The 20,768-nt window shown below is 42.3% G+C and overlaps 3 protein-coding genes across 4 annotated transcripts; all 3 read right to left on the reverse strand.

Annotated features, from left to right (window-relative positions):
* Positions 1-366: 366 nt before the first annotated feature.
* cUnh10orf53 (chromosome Un C10orf53 homolog) lies at positions 367-1,881 on the reverse strand. 2 transcript variants are annotated; one of them, XM_079560257.1, is made up of 3 exons: positions 1,720-1,881; positions 1,535-1,615; positions 367-488 (listed from the first exon to the last, which is right to left on the reverse strand). In XM_079560257.1, exons 1-3 carry the CDS (start codon positions 1,871-1,873, stop codon positions 424-426), a joined length of 300 nt encoding a protein of 99 aa, XP_079416383.1. In that variant the 5' UTR covers positions 1,874-1,881; the 3' UTR covers positions 367-423. The 2 variants fall into 2 exon arrangements, with proteins under 2 accessions (XP_079416383.1, XP_079416382.1); XM_079560256.1 differs by having other exon boundaries at positions 1,535-1,654.
* A 15-nt stretch (positions 1,882-1,896) lies between these two features.
* On the reverse strand, positions 1,897-17,939 carry chata (choline O-acetyltransferase a). The gene is made up of 15 exons (XM_079560255.1): positions 17,679-17,939; positions 16,922-16,995; positions 14,734-14,925; positions 13,245-13,363; positions 12,353-12,406; positions 11,872-12,052; positions 10,300-10,477; positions 9,841-10,010; positions 8,898-8,998; positions 8,701-8,829; positions 6,854-6,976; positions 5,397-5,538; positions 5,151-5,213; positions 4,057-4,194; positions 1,897-2,962 (listed from the first exon to the last, which is right to left on the reverse strand). Exons 2-15 carry the CDS (start codon positions 16,967-16,969, stop codon positions 2,624-2,626), a joined length of 1,977 nt encoding a protein of 658 aa, XP_079416381.1. The 5' UTR covers positions 16,970-16,995; positions 17,679-17,939; the 3' UTR covers positions 1,897-2,623.
* Positions 17,940-18,420: 481 nt separating this feature from the next.
* On the reverse strand, positions 18,421-20,768 carry slc18a3a (solute carrier family 18 member 3a). Its single transcript, XM_079560540.1, has one exon. It carries the CDS (start codon positions 20,393-20,395, stop codon positions 18,842-18,844), a length of 1,554 nt encoding a protein of 517 aa, XP_079416666.1. The 5' UTR covers positions 20,396-20,768; the 3' UTR covers positions 18,421-18,841.

Below are 20,768 nucleotides of genomic sequence, written 5' to 3' on the forward strand. Positions count from 1 at the left end.
CGGTATTTACTGTCACACCTCGCTTCACCAGGAGACGGATGCCAGCTGGCACGGCGACTGGCAGCCATGTTTGCAGCTGAGGACGGGCAGGCAGAAAGACAGGCTGGTTCGGACCCGGGTGTCACGGTGAGGGTATCTCCTCGCTGTAATCCCCCGTTCAGAAATACTCGCTGCCTGGTTTAAAAAAGGCTCATGTTTGTAGATATGTGTAGTCGTCTTTTCAAGTTAAACCTGCATGGGATTAAACTATTTGCGTAATTTTACTTGTAAATTGGTTCATACGAAAATATAGTGTCGGGAATAGACATGACGACAAATAAAGGACAAAATAAAAATCTTGCCTATAGTATTCAGTAAAGCAAAGTGTGTTGATGTGCAAAAGTAGAATTTTATTTGTCTGAGCGTGAGTTGGCACATGTCTCATTAGTGAGCACCGTCCACAGCCAGAACAGCTTCTGTGCAGAGAGGGTCCAGTTTACCATCTCCTCCTGAAGAAAGACACCACAGCAGGATTTCATCAGTAACTACACTTGAGTAGTATTTTTGTCGAGAGCTTATTACGTTTACTCCACTACATTTGAATGATGAATAGACTCCAAAGTAAAAAGTAAATGTGGCCATGTGTTTCTCTCACTTTAAAATCCTTAAAATACAGACCCCAAAACAGCAGGAGGCGCTGCGCAGTGACAAATACTTCTGTACTTTTTGCTTCAGTAATGATTTGACAGTGCAGCTTTTACTTGTATTAGAGTAATATTTGACGAGTAGTGGTTGTACTTTTGCTAAAGTATTGAAATCAAGTGCAGGGAGGGGAGTGGGAACTTGAAAAGCCTGTGGTGATGTTAAAACGGGTCACAGTGGGGTGAATGAGGGGACAATGGAAGGGGCTGGACGGGATAATGGGTGGATGCCTTCAGGGCTCCAAGAGGTTTTGTTTTTCTTGCTCTTGTAGAGATGGAACTGGACAATGTGTGGCCACCACTGCCCACACTGCCAGGATTTCAAGGGATCCTTTTGAGAGAAGCCTTCCCCGGGCGACCGATCTCCCTGAGAGGGGACGTAAACTGGCCTGCGTGCTTGCCTGATTGCCTCTGTGATTATTTCTTGCGGGGTTATTGCAAATCTCTGTTTTTTACTGATCGTCCACAGACCTTGAAAGAACTACAGAATAACATCTGACCTGAAATTACCAATATACCGGTCGACATCCTTGAAAGAGTGGACCAAAAACCGTCTGAATCAATGTATTGACAATGGAGGTCCAAGGTTTTTGACAGGCAAAAAGCATGAATAAAGAGTTTTTAAAATTTCACTTTCATAAGAGGAAGTTCCCACGGCCCGCCCTGTACTTTGGCCACCACTGGATTTAATAACAAATGGTTAAAAGAGATTAAAGAGGCTGAGCAACCATAACGTTGAAAATGTAAATGTAAAGGCCTGTGTGTTCAAACAGTAACAGTAACTTATAGTGAGTTTAATCCTTGAAAGGTGTCTCTGTGTTTGTGCATAGTCTAAGTCGTAGGCTGTCACTGACCAAACTGGAGGTGCCTGATGTCGCAGCTAAAGACGATCCTGCCGCGCACCAGCAGCTCCACGCGGTTCCAGTCGCACGTCTCTGTCAGCACACACCGGTGTCCGCGCACTGTCAGTGCAGCTACACACACACATCAGCTGACACAAGAATTCATCTGAAATTCTTTCTAAACATGGTCATCTTACCCTGGAGGCCCTGCAGGCGGTAGGTCCTGTGCTCCACCAGCCCGCAGGACTCGTACGGCCCGTACAGAACGGTCACCAGAGCCGGCTCATGCATTGTGGGTTGTCGGTTGCCTTGGTAACTCACAAACAAACAAGGCAGGGCTGAATTTGTCATGTGTTTTACTTTGGCTACTATGTCATCAATGAAGTTGCAATATTCAGCTTTTCCTTCTGATATTTGAATTTATTGTTGGCAACAACATTTAGTTCTTTTCACATAATATCATCTCAGCTCTTCATATGATTACTCTCTAACTCTTGTATTGCAAAATAAATACAGATTATTTAAAAGGACCAACATTAGCAGTACAGTACAATAATACAGTAGTTGTACTTTGACACTTTGTTGCACATTATCGAGACAGTTCATTACAGGAAGTAATACCCTGATTCTAGTCGGGAGCACAGTATAAGTCTCAGTCTTGAGTTTTTCAACTCAATAAGAATATATTACTAAATACACAACGTAATATGTCCAAAAACACAGCCAACATTGCATAGAAGTTACCCTTTGAAATCATGATCAAATAAATATATGATAGCAGCATGCAACTCAATAAATACAGTTTAGTGGTCTCATTAATCTATCTAGAATAAAATCTCTGATTTCTTACTTTCACCATTTAGTGCAAAACCTACATCCATATATTATTACCTTAACAACAGCATAGAACTGACACTATTGACAATAGATTATAATGGATGCTCCACACTATTCTATGTCCATATATCTTTCTTATACATTATGCAATATTTGATTACTTATGTTACTTTACTGCACAATGTAAGTACCACTGATTTACATATAACATTGTCTATCACTGTTACTAAAGTGCACTTATACAATAGTCAGTCCGGTTTGTCCTCAGCGTCCTCCTGGTACCGGGTCGGCCGTCTTCACCACCACTTTGGGCAGTGACGCCTGGTTCTTAGACAGTTCCCCTTCGCTCGCCGTGGATTTGCCCTTACTCTCCGCACCCTGGCGCGGTTCGGGCTGTTTCTGTTGGTTCGTGTTGCACAGTTCCTTCATGTCCATCAGCGCCCGCTCCACAGCCTTGGAGAAGTCTGCTGAACAAGTCTGCGGGCAGTCGTGGAAGCTGGACACGCACAGAACGATGTGGTCGGACTGAGGGTTGTAGCAGGCGCCATATCCGTTTGGCACCACCGGACCGTAGCAGCAGAACATCTCCACTGTGGTGGGAACCTGAATGGGAAATAGAGGCTTGAATCTACGAAAAACTGGCACCACTCAAAAACAAGATGCGTATTATTTGTGATCTGATACACAGTGGCAAAGTGCAGTTCTGGCTGAAAATATATGCAACATTTTTTGGCTCATAGATTTGCTTTGAATAGTACAATAAACACATTTCAAGATACTGAGATTACTGATATGAGAAAAGTATGGGAATATCAGAAAAAGTAAACATATGGCAAGTTTTCTTTTTCATCTTTCTTTCTTCTTTCTTTATTTCAGTGCTCACGACTACACCCATGGTATGGAGCACAAGTGCACACAACAAAGGTACCAAATTTACTGATTACATTTTGACTTTGATTTTGCACAAGTGAAATAAATTTAAACATTGACAACATTATCATTACAGAGATTACAATAACGACATTTTCTGTCAATGCCTTTGTATCGGCCCACTACTTTGGCCAGTCGATTATTTCCAGTTCTTAAATTACAAATGGCGTGTCTGTGGGAGACATTCTCACACAAAAGATACTTTTCTAATTCAAATATGGTCTTAAATTCCACATAAACAACACAAGACGACATAGTGCCACATTCTCCTCTCCATTTCTGTATAAACTGGTCCTTGAGGTTCCACTTTGAGTTTCAGCCAGTTAACATTGGTGATTTTCTGGGATCTCCAAATATAGGAGAGACCGCAGTCGTCTAGGATCTGTTTCACTTACAGTAACCACGGAGACATGCATTCACCTTTTCTAATCAAGTCCAACAACAGGTTGTACATTTTGCGGCTGTACTTGGTTTCCCTTTCATATAAAGACATTTTATGCATAAAAATGGGCAAAATTACCTACATTTTTTACAGTGACTAAATAAAGTGGATAGAGCCTGGTTTGTAATTAGTTACAAAAAATGTTCAGAGGATTTGGGGGAAAAAAGTTAAAGGTGATTTTTTTTTAAATATCGGTATTTCTGTTTCGGTAAGTTTCAATCCCTCTGAAAAACACTGTAAATATTGTAAAGTGCAAACTTGGAAAGTACTGTATGGAGTCTGTACTTAAGTGGAGATGAAAAATGAGTAGTCGACAATACTGTACCTGACTGGTGGAGAGAATGAACTGGTTACTGATGACATAGGCTTCGTCTTTGAAAATCTCGGGCATCTCCATTTTCAGTTCCCGAGCCATTTCCCGAAGTCCCAGTAAGTGATTGTCTATGGCCATCCCTGTAATCGCCTGAAACGCAACAAATCTTTTTAATTTATCATATTATTAAATGATGTGCGACTATAATGGTCCGTGTGCCAAATATTTGGGCTGGGCGATGTATCGATATATTTTTAAATGAGATATGGAATTAGACCACATCGTGTATATCGGGATATTTCAAATTGAGATTAAGCTATTAAGTTAACAAAAAGAAACAGGTAACATCTGATTTAAAAAAAAAAGTTTATCTTATTCTTAAACTGAGCACTTCATTTTGTTATCTTTATATATTAATGCTGCCTCATTTTGTTTTCTAGGCTATTTTTATTTAAGATTTGGGGTAGAATGATGGGAATTAATCTAACTGATTTAATTTTGTTGTAAAGTTGTTATGGGAACAGATAATATAAGATTAATCTTCTTTTTGTTCATGTATGGATGGAAAAAGAAAGTGTAATGGCATGACATGACATGAACAAATAAATAAATACGATTTTTTTTTATTTACATGTGCACGTGCACCTTATGGAGCTTTGTTGCACAGTGTTTCAGTTGACATTTTATACTGTGTTTTCAATTAATCTATTCATATTTGACTTTGACATTTAATTTCACAGCTCTCCTTTTGCGGGAAAAATAACGGGATATATATAACGTATATCGATATTTAACCAAAATTGATTGGGATATGACTTTTGGTCCATATCGCCCAGCCCTACCAAATATGATTCATTTTTCGTTTCCACGTCTCAGAATGAAAGTGTTCATGTGTAATTTGCTGTAACGATTTTCAAATTAAAAAACAAAACGAAGCATGTTTTATCTCATGTAATGAAACAAAATCATTCAAAATGGATTGAATTTGAAGTTCTCTATATAATGCCTAAATCAAATAATTTCAAAATCTATAAAACAAATAATACATGAACACTATTACACACACATTATACTCGGCACACGGAGCGATAATGATGCCACTTTACCAGGATCGTATATTTTGTTTGTGCTGCTATGGCGCCTTGTAACAACTCCATCTTCTCTTTATCCTGGAACGGAGAATCAATAACAGTCATTAAAATCAGGCGTGGCCGCAGACAGTTTAAAAAATTACGAGAAAGACGTCTATTGTTTTATTATTCAGATAGATTTGTTCGCCGCTCGCTGAAGAGTAAACAGTAGCATTTGTTAAGCTCTGACAGACGGAATACAGCTGCTATTAAACATCTTACGCTTGAACTCAGTTTCCCATCAGTCATCGCTTTGACAAAGGCCAGAGCTTCGGGTGTGGCTGAGCGGATGTTGTCCACGCGTCCCTCTCGGAAACGCCGGATAGACGCACTCTCGTAGGTTGATACGGGTCTGCCATGACACCTGAGGAAGCAGAAGACCGTTTTGGGGACCTTTCCTTACTCAAAAGATACAATACTTTTGTTTTTAATTGTTGTGGCATCGGATCCTCGACGTGAGCATGGTGAGGCCAGGGCTGACGAGACTGGTGATGTCAACATTATCCGGTTTTGCAATCACCGCGGTTAAACGTCTGATGAGCTGTAGAGTATTTGTGCCAAATGCTGCCACTCACCCATAAAGGCTAAAGAACCAGTGTCCCAAAACACATGAAGTCTGTGGCCGTTTAAATAAACCAATGTGCAGAAAGCAAATCTTATCCAGTTTCATTTGATGATTGTGCCACATTGCCAAACGAAGAGTCCCAAAAGAACCATGTGCAAGCTGCGTTTGTTGTGTTGCCGTAATATTTTTCTTTAGAATGGTCATGATCGAAAATGTTGAATCGTGACCTCCATAGACGTGGCGATTCAGTGAGAAAAAAAACTTCATTAAATGAGTCCTACTTTTTTACTGTTATTGTATAATAACAAAGAGAAACTATACCTTAACCTTTCTGTGCCTCTCGTCCCGGCCAAATCCCACCAAATCTACGCCCTTGCCATCGAACCAAAAACATGCGCAATAAGCTAATCCTAAGGCTGGGTACTGTACTGTTGTCGCCCCCTCGTAACAGCCACTAGATCAGGGGTCCTCAAACTACGGCCTGCGGGCCAAATCCGGCCCGTGAGATGATTTAACCCGGCCACTGACTTGTAGAGCACAAATCCATTGTGTGAGTAAGTCAAAAAAACAAGTACATCTCTAACATCTAGCCCATTCCTGTGAGAAGTTATGATTTTTTTTTAAACTAAATAACCAGTTTACTCATTCCAGCCACTGCAGGGGAAACTTAAATAAATAAAAAGAATTCCACACGTGTCCAGCAGAGATCCGGATATAAACACAACATTATAGCCACGTGTTAAATGAAGCGTGTGGAGTGTGGAGTGAATGAATAATGACTGCACTTTGAGAAACTTGTGACAGGCTTGTAAAGCACTATACAAGTGTAAGCAGTTATTACTTTGGTCACATTACGCAATGATGTTTTATTTGAAAATAGTATTAGTGGGGATGACTATGCCAGGCTAGTAATCTCTACTTCACCATGAGGCCTGCTGCATTTTGGACTGGGTCATGCAATTCTATGTTGTAGCCAACCTGGCCCAGCCCCTCCATCACAGTCAGGAACGATAATGTGGCCCCCAGAGAAAAAAGTTTGAGGACCCCTGCACTAAATGATGATAGATGGTTAAAGACTAATGCGATTTACTATTATTATTGAGTTGTCTCTTACCTGTAGTATGCCAGCTGCAGAGCCACTTGGATGTAGGCATCAGGGCTCATCTTTTGCTTTTTAATGAACTCCTTCCCGTACACGTCTAATCTATACACGTTCATGTCCAGATTCCTCACCAGCCTGAACACAAGGAAATGCATTTGGACTGAAGAGAACACGATGAATGCCAAACTTTTCCTCAAATCATTTTTAAAAGTTCCGTGACGCTGATATTTTTGAGAGAGAATCCGATCTTTTTCACCGAGTCAGCGAGGCAGACGAGACTGCAGCTGGTGGAGTGGCTTGTTCTGATGGAGGGCTCGCCTGGAGCCCGTTACCTGTGCATAGCTGGGCTTGGAACCACTGCCCCGGTGAAAATGATTGCATTCTTGTTTGGATGGTAGCGAGTGCTCTTGTGAAATGATCTCATTCCCAGGTGGTAAAATCAGTTCTGTTCTGGTTTCTGGTTTCTTGCTGCATGTCAAGTGTCAATTTTATAAAGTGAGGTTGAGTTTGTTGCTGTTTTGTTCAAACCATTTTTCCAGGATAGAATGGTTCTCGTCTCGCTCATGACCTATTGGTACAGTTTGACAACAGTTCATTTCGAAATGTATTTGTTTAAAGAATTGTTGTGACTTATCCGGTTATTGATTTGAATTTGTTAAATAATCTTCCGTCGACTATTGCTGTTCATGCAGTTGTGTGTGTGTAATGCGGACAGACGTTAAAGCAGTACTAAGTAACTTGTTTACCTTAATACATCCTTTCCGTAGTCCCTCTGAGGGTAATACAAGTGTTAACGGGAAGATTGGGGGGTCTTTCATCTCCCCCTGGTGTCTCTGGCCAGAAAACCACAATTGCAACTTCGCTGCCACCGGGTCAGAGTCACCAATAGAATCACGAAGAAGAAGGCTAACAGGCAACGCTAACTGCGGTCTAAAACCATTTAAACAGTATTTCCAGCCAAGTTTGCGTGAAAAAAAAATCGCCATTGTGTAATTGGATGTACAATATCCCTCTCTCCCTTTGTCTTTTCTGTCAGCGTAGTATTTACTGTCACGGACAATTAATAAGTAAAAAACCACAACATGCAATGACACCTGCAGTGCCGCTTATGGCCTCTAGGGGCATGAGTAACTTAGTACTGCTTCAAGGCTGTGTGTTATTGTAATTCATCCAGTGATGTGGACCACTGATTAGCCATTGTTTTAGGCAGATGTGTGCTGGTTTTAGGGGAAACGGGACAATGAAAGAGTCAGACATGTTGTGATGTCTGACTCACAATAGACAGACATCACAACATGTCAGTCTGTAAATACATTTCCACTTGGATTTTTTCGTCTGGCGTTTCCTTCAAAAGCCACTTCTTGGCCACTCACCGCTACACTGCCTCACAATGGAAATTCTACTTCTTTGAATGTCACATGCTGCGCTCAAGGAAGTGAAATAATAAATCACAAAACAATGTCAAATTTCTTTTTTCCCCCCTGCAAAATCTTATATACTAGAATTCTGAAAGTTCTGGTGTCCTGCCTGTATCTTCGTCTCTTGTCATTTCTGGTGCACTTTAGGCTTACAGATAGGCCTGTCATGATAACAAATACGGAGTTCGATATATTGAGGCAGGTAAGTATCAGGATAAATGATTTTACTGACTCTAATGATACTAGATACTCAACTCACAAAAGTAAACTTTTGCTCTAAAATCATCAGTTTGAAATCAAAGTTTTACAAAGAAAAAATAGGGGGGAAATGCTAAAAAATGTACAAACGATAAATATAGAGCCCAAAAGTGCATTGTTTATCTGTTATTTATTGAAGTATAAGTCAATATAGTAATGATCGTTACAGAGATTGAAGATTACCTGTGTAGCTTGTCCGCTGATGCAGACAGGAGCTTGTGGATTTCTGCTGTGCATTTCCACCTGAGCCTTCGCGGTGCAGGGAGCTCGCTCACACTGGCTGCTCTCACCAGTTTGGATGGACTTCCATACCTAGCATATAATTCCTTTGTAAATGTGTACTAGCTTTAGAGTGATATTATTATTGAAAAGTACCTTACATGTATTTGAGGAGATGCTCCGTGCACTGCACAAGCACAATCCCTTCAAATGGCGAATGTTCACACACCACCCCACAGCAGCCGTCTGCCCCTATGATAAACTGACAAAAGATAGGATTTCATGTTTTCCATCCGAAACTACCTTTATTCTTTACATGTTTATTTATTATTACCAAACAAATCATTATGACTGATCATGTTGCAAAATTATCATTATTGTTTTTTTTTTTTTACACAAGCTCTCAGTTGTCAGGCATGCTTTCATTATGGCAAATGTTTTTGAAAAGTAGTCATCGTTCTAGAGACTAAACTCAGAACAGAAGAAGCTTCTTGGATGAGAGGTGAAACGTCAGCAACAACCCAGTCCATGAGTCCTTTTCAAACCAAGATCATTTGTCAAAAAACTGTTTTATGTCAAACAACATATATGATATATATTCACCCCATAAAGTAAGTAAACTGATTTGAGATTTTATAACAAACCTATTATTCTTTGAAGGAGACAATGAAAATAGTGTGGTTTACTCAAACCATCATAGAGTTTTAAATATATTACGTATCCATTTTTTAAATGTGGTAAATGACCAGTATTTCATATTGAGTGCTCGCAACAGTTTCCTGTTCTTAACATTTTGTCAGTGATTATCTGCCAGTTGCATCATTCCATACACAAAACCTGTCAAAGCTGATCATCAAGCTCATCAATACTGTACACAGGCCTACGCTAATGATGTTTCTCGAGAGACTCTTTACTTTTGATCTCATTCTAAAAACAAACATCACCATTAAAATACTACATATGTTAATACTTCATTAATAATGAACCTTTGCTATTAATTTAAAAAGAATTTGCCCCACTTTTTATGCAGCCTGTAAATCTTATGAAAAATGACGTAACTTTACAAACATGGCTTTTTCCCATGGGCAGTTTGCTGTTGCTAACCTGCATTGGCTTGTCGTACCAGCGGTTGCCCCCGTTCTTTCCCGGCCCTCCTCCGTGTAGCATTAGCGTAGCCCGGGTGCTATCGCTAATCTCAGGGCCGCTGGCATCGTCCAGGCACACCAGGCACATGCAGCGCTCGATCATGTCCAGAGAGTCCCTGTTGGTCGACTCTGGAAGACACGTAGATACGATAAAGTGGAGAATTGTGTTTTGGTCATTTTGAATTCTGGATCGATATTTGATAGTACTTAAAACCACAGTGTGGAACTGCTGTTTCAGGTTTCTGGGAGGTTTTCTCGATGGAATGTACCCATGGAGACAGATCCATCAGCAGTGAAAACCTACCAGAAACCTAAAAGACAATCGGCCCTGGAGCACCCTGGAGGCCACTGGGATGGAAGGTAAAGGTAATGAATTCTTTTCTCCAGCTTAATTAAAAAAATATAACGCAAAGCTCACCTCTCATGAGTACAGCGCGAGACTCTGCCCACTCCGTCCGCCCGTCTGTGGTGAGTAGCCCGATCGGGGGCAGGCGCTCCTCCTCGCTGTCGGCCATCCTCACGATTCTCTCCAGCTGAGTGAGCAGATCTCTCTCATTCAGCCGCCGGAAGTTTATCACCACGTCCAGCACGAAGAACTGGACAAGGAAAATGTACAAAATGTATACAAAAGGGGATTACTTTCATTACCATGTAACCAATTAAGAGGTAAACAAAGCACAAGTTCTGCTAAAGTACTAGCACTAAGCTAGCCAAGACTACCCGTGTCCAAAATTTAAAAGTGCTATCTATGATTTTAAATAAATCATCTCTATTCTATTCTATTAGGTTTTAGCTTGTGCATTTGTGAAATGTGTATTTGAACAAACATCTTGCAGTCCCATATGCAAATGTTACCTGTTACGTGGCTAATTAGCTTAACACACCTGTCTCAACATTAATTAGTCCTTTCTGTTGCCGTGCGCGTCCTATACCGCAGAGCATTGCTGCATATGTCGCTGTCACTGGATACTTGTAAACAGTCTTCATTTGCCCACTGTAAACATTACCAGCTTATGATTGTTGTCTCTCTTTAAAGGAAAAGAAAAATCATCTACATTATTATTTTCTCTTTTTATTACAAGATTGACCCAGTCTCATGGCATTTACAAAGGCAGTGTTGTTGATAGTTTTGACAATCACTTCCCTTGGGCCTGTGCAGATTGTATATACGTCCTTATTATTTAGTATCTTTGCCAATAGTACTTTAATGTATATACATGATGATGATTATTTTTTATTATTATTTTCATTATTATTACTATGATGATGCACATCCTGTAATAATGGCTATTTTTGGATAATATTTCTACAACATAATAATCCACTGAGAGGACATAGACAAGGAGGCCCTTTATCACCTAAATTGTTTCATACTGTGCCATAGAACCGATGGAAATTCCCTAACCTTAAGAACAAGAATTGAAAAAATATTACTCATATGAAAGACCAAAAGCTGTTTTATTTATGGTTGTTGAATCTTGGAGTGAGTTTTTCTGAAGTAGCTTCTTTCTTAAAGGAACAGGCCACCGTTTTTCCATACTGAGATATAATAGGTTTCTTCTAACTTTACCCCTTTGGAGCTATGGGAATATACTGGGAGAGGCCAAATGCTAACAACATCTATGGTCGTTTTGCGTGACTGAGGACACACAGTTCTTTCATACTGTGATGTGTTCTAACCTGAGCTTAGATGAGTTGATATGTACGTGTCTGGTCTTTGTGCGTGCCTGTGGAAGCGTGTGGTAGCTTCCAACTTCACCCCGGTTTGGAGCTAACCTGCATTGGCAGGTAAGCTCCAAACTAACCTGTAACTAACCTATATAGGAATATACTGGCAGAGGCTAAATGCTAGCAACATCTTTGTTGTTTTTGTGTGACTGAGCGCACGCAAAAGAACCACACAGGTATGCATCAACTCGTCTAAGCTCAGGTAAGAACATATCTCAGTATGGAACAACAGTGGCCTGTTCCTTTAAGCTAAAGAACTGACCTGGTTTTTACATGCTACGATGATGTGCTCTGGCTCGGGCATCACGCAGCTCTCCTGGGCCACTAGTGTGTCCCTGTGAGGCCCCGGTAGGCGGTATGAGGTGAACAGGCGGTAGTACTGCTCCATGCACATGGCGGTCCCTGCTAACTGCCCTCGAGCGTAGTCAACGGGTAGGGCACGGCTGCAAAACAGGAGGAAACACTTTATTTTCCAACAGCACAATAGAAGTGTTTAGAAGTAGAAGTATGTTTAACACTGTAGGCTTCTAAGCAATTCATTATAATATGTGTCCACTGTAATTGTGTATCGTTGGGATTGGATTATGGTTAAGGTGTTCCAAGAATATACTTGTGAATCATTAGAAAAAATAAAATGTAAATTACTATACTCCTGTAGTTTAGACTTCTACAATCATGTTCTGTAATCCATGTCTTGTAGTGGTATTTTCTGAAGCGTTTTCAGTTAATATAGTTATACTTACGCATCAAGTAGTGTCTTGTAGTCCAACACTCCAGAGATCAAATGTGCTGCAAACCTGAAAAAAATAAAATAAAAAATAAAAAATAATTTCTCTTGAATAAAGATCACATGGTTGACCCTTGATTTATTTCCTGGATACCCTACGTTTAACCACACAAGTGCTCTATGTAAATCGTTTGGTTAAGGAGACGCCGCTGGATCAATACCACCTTAATCACAGTGCAACCTTCACCACATGTTAACCCCACCATGCCTAAAGGAATCCTGGGTAATGGCCCTATTCGTCAAGGCTTCCGTTCCCTGCTGTTGGTCTTGAGGCATCTTTAGAAGGGCGCTCTCTTGTCAATGAGCTGATCTACATTTTTTGTTTTGAAGATGTGGAGGATCTTTACCATATCGTTTAAAATCAGATATGTGCAGATTTGGACCGGCACCAGTTGGAGATTTAGCTCACGTGAACAGTCATTGGCTTTAGAATCGGAATATATGGGATTGCATCCACTCGATTATGTGATTTCTCTTTTCCCCCTCATTTCTTCCCTTTTCTCCGTAGTCAGCCGTTAGCTACTCGAATGAAATCTTTTTGACTTATCACACCTGAGTTGCCAATGTCCTTCCTGACCAAAATAGGAAACCTCACACGCTTTAATATTTGGTTGGACCATCTTAGCTTTCAGCACACATTCGCTGTTGCAATGTCAAAGGAAACCGTTTTGCAATGATGTATTGTTGATGGGAGAGTGTATAGTTTAATGTCTTCAAAGAGAATCACACACAGTAAATGGTGTTGGAAATAAAGAAAAGCCGATACATAAAAAGCGTCTTCAAACTTTTGACCCGTAGTGTATGCATGCACAATGTATACAACTGCATTTCATTTGGTGTTTTTGTACCTCAGGCAGTCGCTGGGCCCGCCGAAGTGTTGTGGGGGGAACACCATCGCGGGGCTGGAGTTAACAGGAAGAGGCAGATGGTTGTTCAGGTACATGTCGTTCAGCCAGTACTCATACACCTGTCCGAGAGAGAGAGAGTCATTCAGGACATTACTTTGAATACCTCAGCGTTGACAGTTTGTGATTTAAAACGTGTAATAATACGTATGTAAAGAAAAGACTGCCAAGAGCGAGAGAACAAAAGCAGACAAAAGAATAACATATAGGACCTTTCAGGATTTACATTTTTCTAGTTATAGCGAGTTTGGTCATTTTTCCCCACACGTTCTACATGTAACGACTGAGTGTTAGGCAAGTTACTATAAAATTGTAATATGTTCTAAATTGGTAGTTACCGTTTTAAAAATGTATTGTAGCTGAGTTACTCTACTTTGAGTTACTTTTGGCAAAATCAAAACTGAAAATTGTAAGAACGCCCCAAGCAAAAAGGCAGTCAAAGGTTTCCTTTTCCTTCACTTTTCCCATTCTCTCATGTTTTGTTTTGACGATACACAGCTACACACAACTACAGCTCATATACACCAGTGTCTAACTTGGTTTGGTGCTGCATTTTATTTGAGGGGTTTGGTATTTTTTCATTCGTACTTCAATAGAATCCATTTAAATGCACTTGTACCTCCATCCATCCATCCATCCATCCATCCATCCATCCATCCATCCATCCATCCATCCATCCATCCATCCATTAGGCGGATTTTTGGCAAACGTCTTCTTTTGGGGAGCAGTTCTTTTGTTTTCATATTGCCCAGGAGGCTTGATATGTGGAAAATGTGAGCATCAAGTAGCTTACGGCTCGATGGTGACAGCATTCAAAGATTTGAACGTGACATATACGGGTGTCAGAAATGCAGGGAAACAAATAGATCCAAACTCATGAGTAAACATTGATGCATATCAGTGAAAAGCAATCTGGTATTTGCTCTGCTTCTAAATATCAGGTTATAAACCTGGTACAGCTGACATGTAAGCCCCAGGCTACTCTACACTGCCACCATTAAACACCTTTCTTCAAACCCAAAAAGGAAATCCATACTTTCATTCTGCGCTGCCAAGACGCCATTATCTCATTCAGATACTGTATGTCCAGCCACCTCAACGCACACTTACAGCTTAAACAATATAGGCCAATGGTGTGCTGGGTAATTGGCCCGTTTTCCAGAGAAAAGAATATGAACTAATAACTGTTATCAGCCGATATGTTTAACAGCAGCTGGAGCCTGGGCAGCTGTTTTAGATATAAATAAATCTCTCATATAATGTCTGAGGTATTACGTATTGCATGGTTTATTCATACTTTGCTCCAACAGGGAGATACCATTTGATGTTAGTTGAGTTCAATAATCTAACGGAGAGAGAAGCGCCCTGTGAGCGCTTCCTCACAGCACTCAGATTGCCTTCCCTACTAACCAGCTCTGGCTGTTGTATTTACCCAGTTGGCGGTCTTCTCGCTCCTCTCTTTGAGTTTCTGCTGCAGGTGCTCCCCCACTCCTCCAGGGGCGCCGAACTGCTGGACGATGGCCTTGGTCCTGTGGAACTGCTCCTCTGTCAGCAGGTGTTTCACACATCTCTGGTACCGGGCCAGGGTGTCGGGGAGTTCGGGCAGGGGTAACTTCGGGAGGGCCTGGAGGGTTGGAGGAATCGACTTTAAGCAAAGCCTGAGTGTCCGAACTTTTAACACCAAGTTCCAATACCACTTACTAGGGCTGCACAATATTGAAGAAATAACTTGCGATATGCGATATGGGCGATGACATAAACACGATATTGTACTAAACCGTTTCAACACGTGTGAGTCGTACACGTACATCCGACTTAAAATGCGACTTAATTAGGAAAATTGTAACTAAAACTGAACTTTTGCAAAAATATATCGTGACTTCTCGGATATTGCATCACCTAATATCGCGATACTATTAGTTATAAATTGTGATATATTGCAGCCCTACTACTAACTCTTTATCTTCCTCTTACTCTCCACCTTCATGGGGCACATTATCTCTAGTTCAGCTTTACCCAAATATGCTTCTTGCCTGGAGAGTTCACAGCCTATAGGCCAGTGTAACGCCTCATTTGAGAACTAAGACCTACAAAACTGATTGAAAATGTTTCCTTGTGTCGTTGCCGCATTGTTGTCACTTTTTTTGTCGTATTTTGGACACTTTTTTTTATCGCTTTCTCTTCACACTTTTATTGCTTTTTTCAAGAATCTTTCAGATTTGGGTAATGCTGAACTAGAGAAAATGCGCTCGGTTGTGGGAGTTAAGACAGGTTGAACCTAATTGCTATTTGATATATACACAGATGACTCTGATACTGATCCATTTTAGTTCCTGTTACTTGTAAACGCTTTGTAAATGACCCCCCTTTGAACTTTTAAGTCTGGTTCATGTTTGAGTGGTGACATTTCGTCGCAATTTGAGAAATAAAACATAAAATAATGTGAAAATATTTCTACTTTTGGCTATTTTGGCTCAAAAGAGTAAAATTGTACCCAGCTTTCTTTATTTTGTCATTTTTTGTGGTGCTTTTAGTCTCACTTTCTTATTGGACACTGACAGGAAGTGACATAGATTGAGGCAAACAAATTTAAACTGTTGCTATGCCGACCGATGGCATAGCATCATAGAAGGGGGCGTGGCCTTGCCGAGGGGGAAAACAGAATCTTTTGGTAAACACAGTTTTACTTATTTATCACACATAAATAAAGTCAGAAGTTCAGAAGAAGCAAAGACACAGCAGTGGTAGCGCTAGCTAGCATTAACATTTGCACGATGCTAACATGTAGCATACGTTTTTGCATTCTCCATTATTTATGTATTTATAGGCTGTTGAACCACTTTGCTGCTCCCCATGTCTTTGTATCTTTATTTAGGAGAAAACTATATTCATAATTCAGCATTTGTTGAAGTAGTCTTTAAGAAAGTTTAGATTTTTCTCCAAATTGTTTTCCCCCATAACTGTTTTAACAACATGACCATATATGGGTGATTCCAGAGATGCTGTCATTATCTATGGGAAATGGATCAAGCTGCTCTGGAACTTTCTCTATCTATATCACTTCCTGTCAGCAGCTTAAACATTGAAATAAAAATAACTTTTCTGCCCAACATTTCTTCAACAAAATTATTATTTTGACTTACAACAGATATTATCCATCGAAATAAGTCACATTTTCAAAATCATTGAAACCTGTCATGTGCACTTAACTTAAACTTTCATCAGGGACCGCTTCATAAAATACATGACTTTCCAAGGCAAAGTCAAGATCAAATCAGGACAAAATTTCTAAAAAACGTTGGTAAATTCTATCTAAATTGGTTGTTAAACATGTCTAAGCTAAACAGCTAATAACTTTAAGTATAAATTAACTTATTCAACTGGTATATGAAACACGTTTTTGCATAAGTTTGCACAATGATTATGAATACTTAATGTTCTGATTGGTAAGTGTATAATTATTTACATTAAATAGATAACCCCCTTAGGCCTACATGTTCTTGATAGTCATCTCCTTGAATGCTTTAGATGTTTGAGCAGACCTATAAATTTACAAACCAAACCCTGCTCGGGCTGACTCAAAAATCCTCCCTCTCAGGTTCGAACATGAGAAAACTCACGTTGTCTCCTCCTTTGTCTTTGGACGTCTCTCTGTTCAGGACGGGCATGGTGATGAGGGAGGAAGGTCGTCACACTGCGGACAAATACTATTGTTATCCAAAAAGCATCATGTCAAGTATAGCTCTGTAGTACAACACAGAAAAATAAATGAAATCCATATTTGACTCTATTCAAAAATCAGTATTGCCTGGACCTAAATAACAGTTAACAAAGTGCCTTTTGTTATAATAATTTCAGTTAAAAGAATAATGTTTATAAAATGATCCAGTCATATAAGCCACTTAGAGAACTCGCAATACTTCTGGCAGTGGAGCTAAATGTCGAGGACGGATCCATCACCATTACGCATACGCATTCAAGACTTTACGCACACACTCTGGTGCGTCTGGATGCCGCTGTTTACTTTTACGCGTTGGAAAAAATGGCTTTACATTTCCTTTGTCTTCTGGAATTGTTGTTTTTGTTGCATGGAGTTGACTTTGTGCTTTTCCAGAAGATTAACTAAACTTTCTGCCACACGTTTTATATTGCTAATGAGCTAAATGTCAGATTGCGGTGGATACAATATTGTGTTTTATCACGATTGGTGTTGGTGAAAATGATTGGCCAAAGTCTGATTACAAGCAAAATTGTGTGCGTAAAATAGTGCTGCTGCTGCTGCTCCTGCGAGGGGGCAAAGGCCAAGTGACTAAAAGTTCATATCTTCAAACCCGTGATCTTCTATCGCCAACATGCACACATCATAAAGGATCTTACCGGTTAGAAGGAGCCAGTGCCTCGCCCTGGCTGCGAAGTCAAGGTGCGCCCATGGCGATCCGAGTCCGTGCGTCGGAGCCGGGTGACTTTTACGCGCTCGGTTCCCGTGTCGCTCCGCGCGTACGCTCTGCCGCTCCGCGCGAGCCGCTCCGTCCCCCATCAGAAGAGAAGAGAACAGTCCCCGTTGGTCCGCTGAGTGGAAGATGCTGATGGTACCTCGCTCTCCAGGCGCTCAGGCTCCTCCCAGAAGTCCTGCTATTCGTCCACAACTTTATTTAGCGCCACTTTATTTTCATCAACGCCCGCACGTGATCCATTAGCGCCAGTGGGAGAGTTGGGCAGAGCGCGCGGGACTGGACTTCATTCTTCTTTTCTGGACCATCTCCGGTTTACGCATGGGATTGTGTTTGTGTGACTATTTGTGCCGCCTCTCTGGCTGATTGAACCTCTTTATTTGCAAATACCTCTCTCTAAAAAGATGAAGATTGACAGATATGAATTGTATTTGCTGAGGCGGCCTGTAATGAGCGTAAATGTATAGCTTAATACGATCTACAGGCCTTGCATTTATTCTTGCATCAATCAATCAAACAAACTGTGCGTAACTGTAACCTGTAACCTGTCAATTGCGTTTTTTTTTGTTTTGTTTTTTTTACTTCGGAATACACTTTTCTGTTACGTAAAATATGTTAGATGATGTTATTTGCAAAAAGACTGACCATAAGCGCCGTCATCCCATTCTGTTTCATTTAATTATGTACATGATATACATGAATGTACAGTCGGGTCATATAGAGGAGGCTATGCATTCCACAGAACATCATCCAAAAGGAAAATCCAAACATCACATATCCGTCACAGCGGAGACACACACGTATTGCATATTGAGTTAGCAGCAAAACGAAATGAACAGCGTACACCGAGGCCTTGACGTTACAATCGCTCTTTAGTTAATGGCGGTCCCTGAATATCGTCCACAGTGATAAATACAGTGTTAATAAATGGACATCGATCTCACAATAAAGTCTACTGGTGTGACAATACCCGGAGGAGGAGTTCCCATCACGCGCTAAATAATGGATGTTATTACACAACCCTAATGATGAGGGGGTGGATATGCACACACGTTTACATTGGCACTTGGATAGAAGAACAGTGCGTAATTACGCGTACTCTCCGCCCGAGGACTCCTCCTCTGAATAAGAGCGCTGTGCGAACGTCTCGATGCCGTTCTCGTCTATGGTCGTGCACAGGCCCTTCTTTTTCTTCTCGCGGTGTTCCATCTTGATGGTGTCATACAGTCCCGTGGTGCCGTCCTCCAGCAGCATGTTCCGCTCGGAGTGGGACGGCTTCATTTTGGACACGTTCTTGAGCAGGAGCAGCGCCGGTGCGTAAAGCAAGTTGGCGAGGCCCATTCCTAAGTTCAACTGGATAAAACCCAAGTCATGCACTATCTTTCCCGCCACAATGGGCCCCATTGCGTACGCCACGCAGTAGGAGATGTCCGCGATGGCGTACACGCTGCCGTACACGGAGACGTGCCTCACGTCCACCAGGAAGGCCAGAGTGGGCAGCAGAGCCGTGTCCACAAAGGCAATGCCAAAGCAGATACCACACAGCGGAATCATGAGCTGGCCAAAGGTTTTACACGCGGGTATTGTGCACGAGCTCGCGCCAATAAACACCATTCCTATTGCCCCATAGAACCACTGCAGGTGTGGGTACTTAGCGGCGAGTTTCACAGTCAAAAACACGCCCAGCACGTGCGGGAAGAAGGCAGGGAACCACGTTAAGCCCACCTGCCACTGCTCCGAGTGCATGGTGTCCTCCATCCAGTTGGCGATGGTGGGCTCCAGGAAGGCCAGCGGGATGTTGCAGACGATGAGCGCGCCCGCCACCACCGCGATGTACGGGTCAACCATGAGTTTGTAGATGGGGGTGCCCACGGGCATGTTCTCGCGCTCCCGGTTGGAGAAGGGTTTGAGCACCGCGAGACACATCACACCGTCCCCCAGGCACATGGCCGCCAGGACAATGAAGGGCACGTGCTTCCCCGCAAACTCATAGAGCAACCCTCCAAAAGGAGGCGCCACGAGGCTGCCGAAGGAGATGAAGGCCAGGGCGATCCCTAGAGCCTTGCTCCTCGCCGCTTCCTCTGTGTACCTGTCCGCAATGAGCGCGATGCCCGAGGTGTCCGCGAAAGCAGAGCCAAGGCCCTGCATGCTGCGCGCAATAAACAGCGTGGCATAGTTCTCTGCGAAGGCGAAGATGACCGTGGAGAGGAACATGATGTTGAGGCCAATGAAGAGCGGGATGTCATAGCCCACTCGGTCAATGAAGGTCCCACTCAGCGGGTTGACCAGCAGCTGGACCACGGCCTTGGACGCAAACAGGACGCCAATCTGTACATCAAAGTTCTCTTTGGCCACTTTGTGCACGGTGCCATTTGTGAAGTTTGAGCGCACCACTCCGCGCTCCGCCTGCTTCTGCAGCTCCTCCAGGTAGTCCGGGATGATGGGCACGATCACCATGTACAGCATATTGTCCAAAAGCAGCGCCACGCACACTATAACCAGGATGACGCGCTTCTGCCGCTCCGGGTCCTGCATGACCGTGCCCAGCTGTTTAGTTCTCTCGCTCATCTGGGACAGTTTGGAGGCGGCAGTCTGCGCCAGGTTCGTGGCCGCCGCCGCCTCAGTGTTGGTCTCCGGCTCCATCGTGTCTCCTGCGTCTGAAAGTGGCTCAAACTGTTGATAGTTCACAGGGAAAGTTCCACTGCCTTATCTCGTCTCTTCACCGCGCACTCTGTGTGTCATTGCTGGCGCGAGCCCACACTCGTGACTTGGACTGACCGTGTCCCCGCCGTCCTCCAGCTTTCTTGTCTCATGTCCTGACATCCAGGTGACGCGCTGGTCCCGGGCAGCGCGCAAAGCTCAGTGCACAGTTGACTCCATCCGTGCGCTCCGCTTCTTGTTCCTGCGCCGAGCTCTGGCCGGTTCCTCCGCTCACCTGTAACGCTCTGCTCTGCGCCCAGTCATCATTTGACTCGGGCTGGAGTGCTTTAGTCGACCCTGGACGGAATACACTCTG

Source organism: Gobius niger (genome assembly GCF_951799975.1).
Source record: "Gobius niger genome assembly, chromosome: 7".
Lineage (NCBI taxonomy): Eukaryota > Metazoa > Chordata > Actinopteri > Gobiiformes > Gobiidae > Gobius > Gobius niger.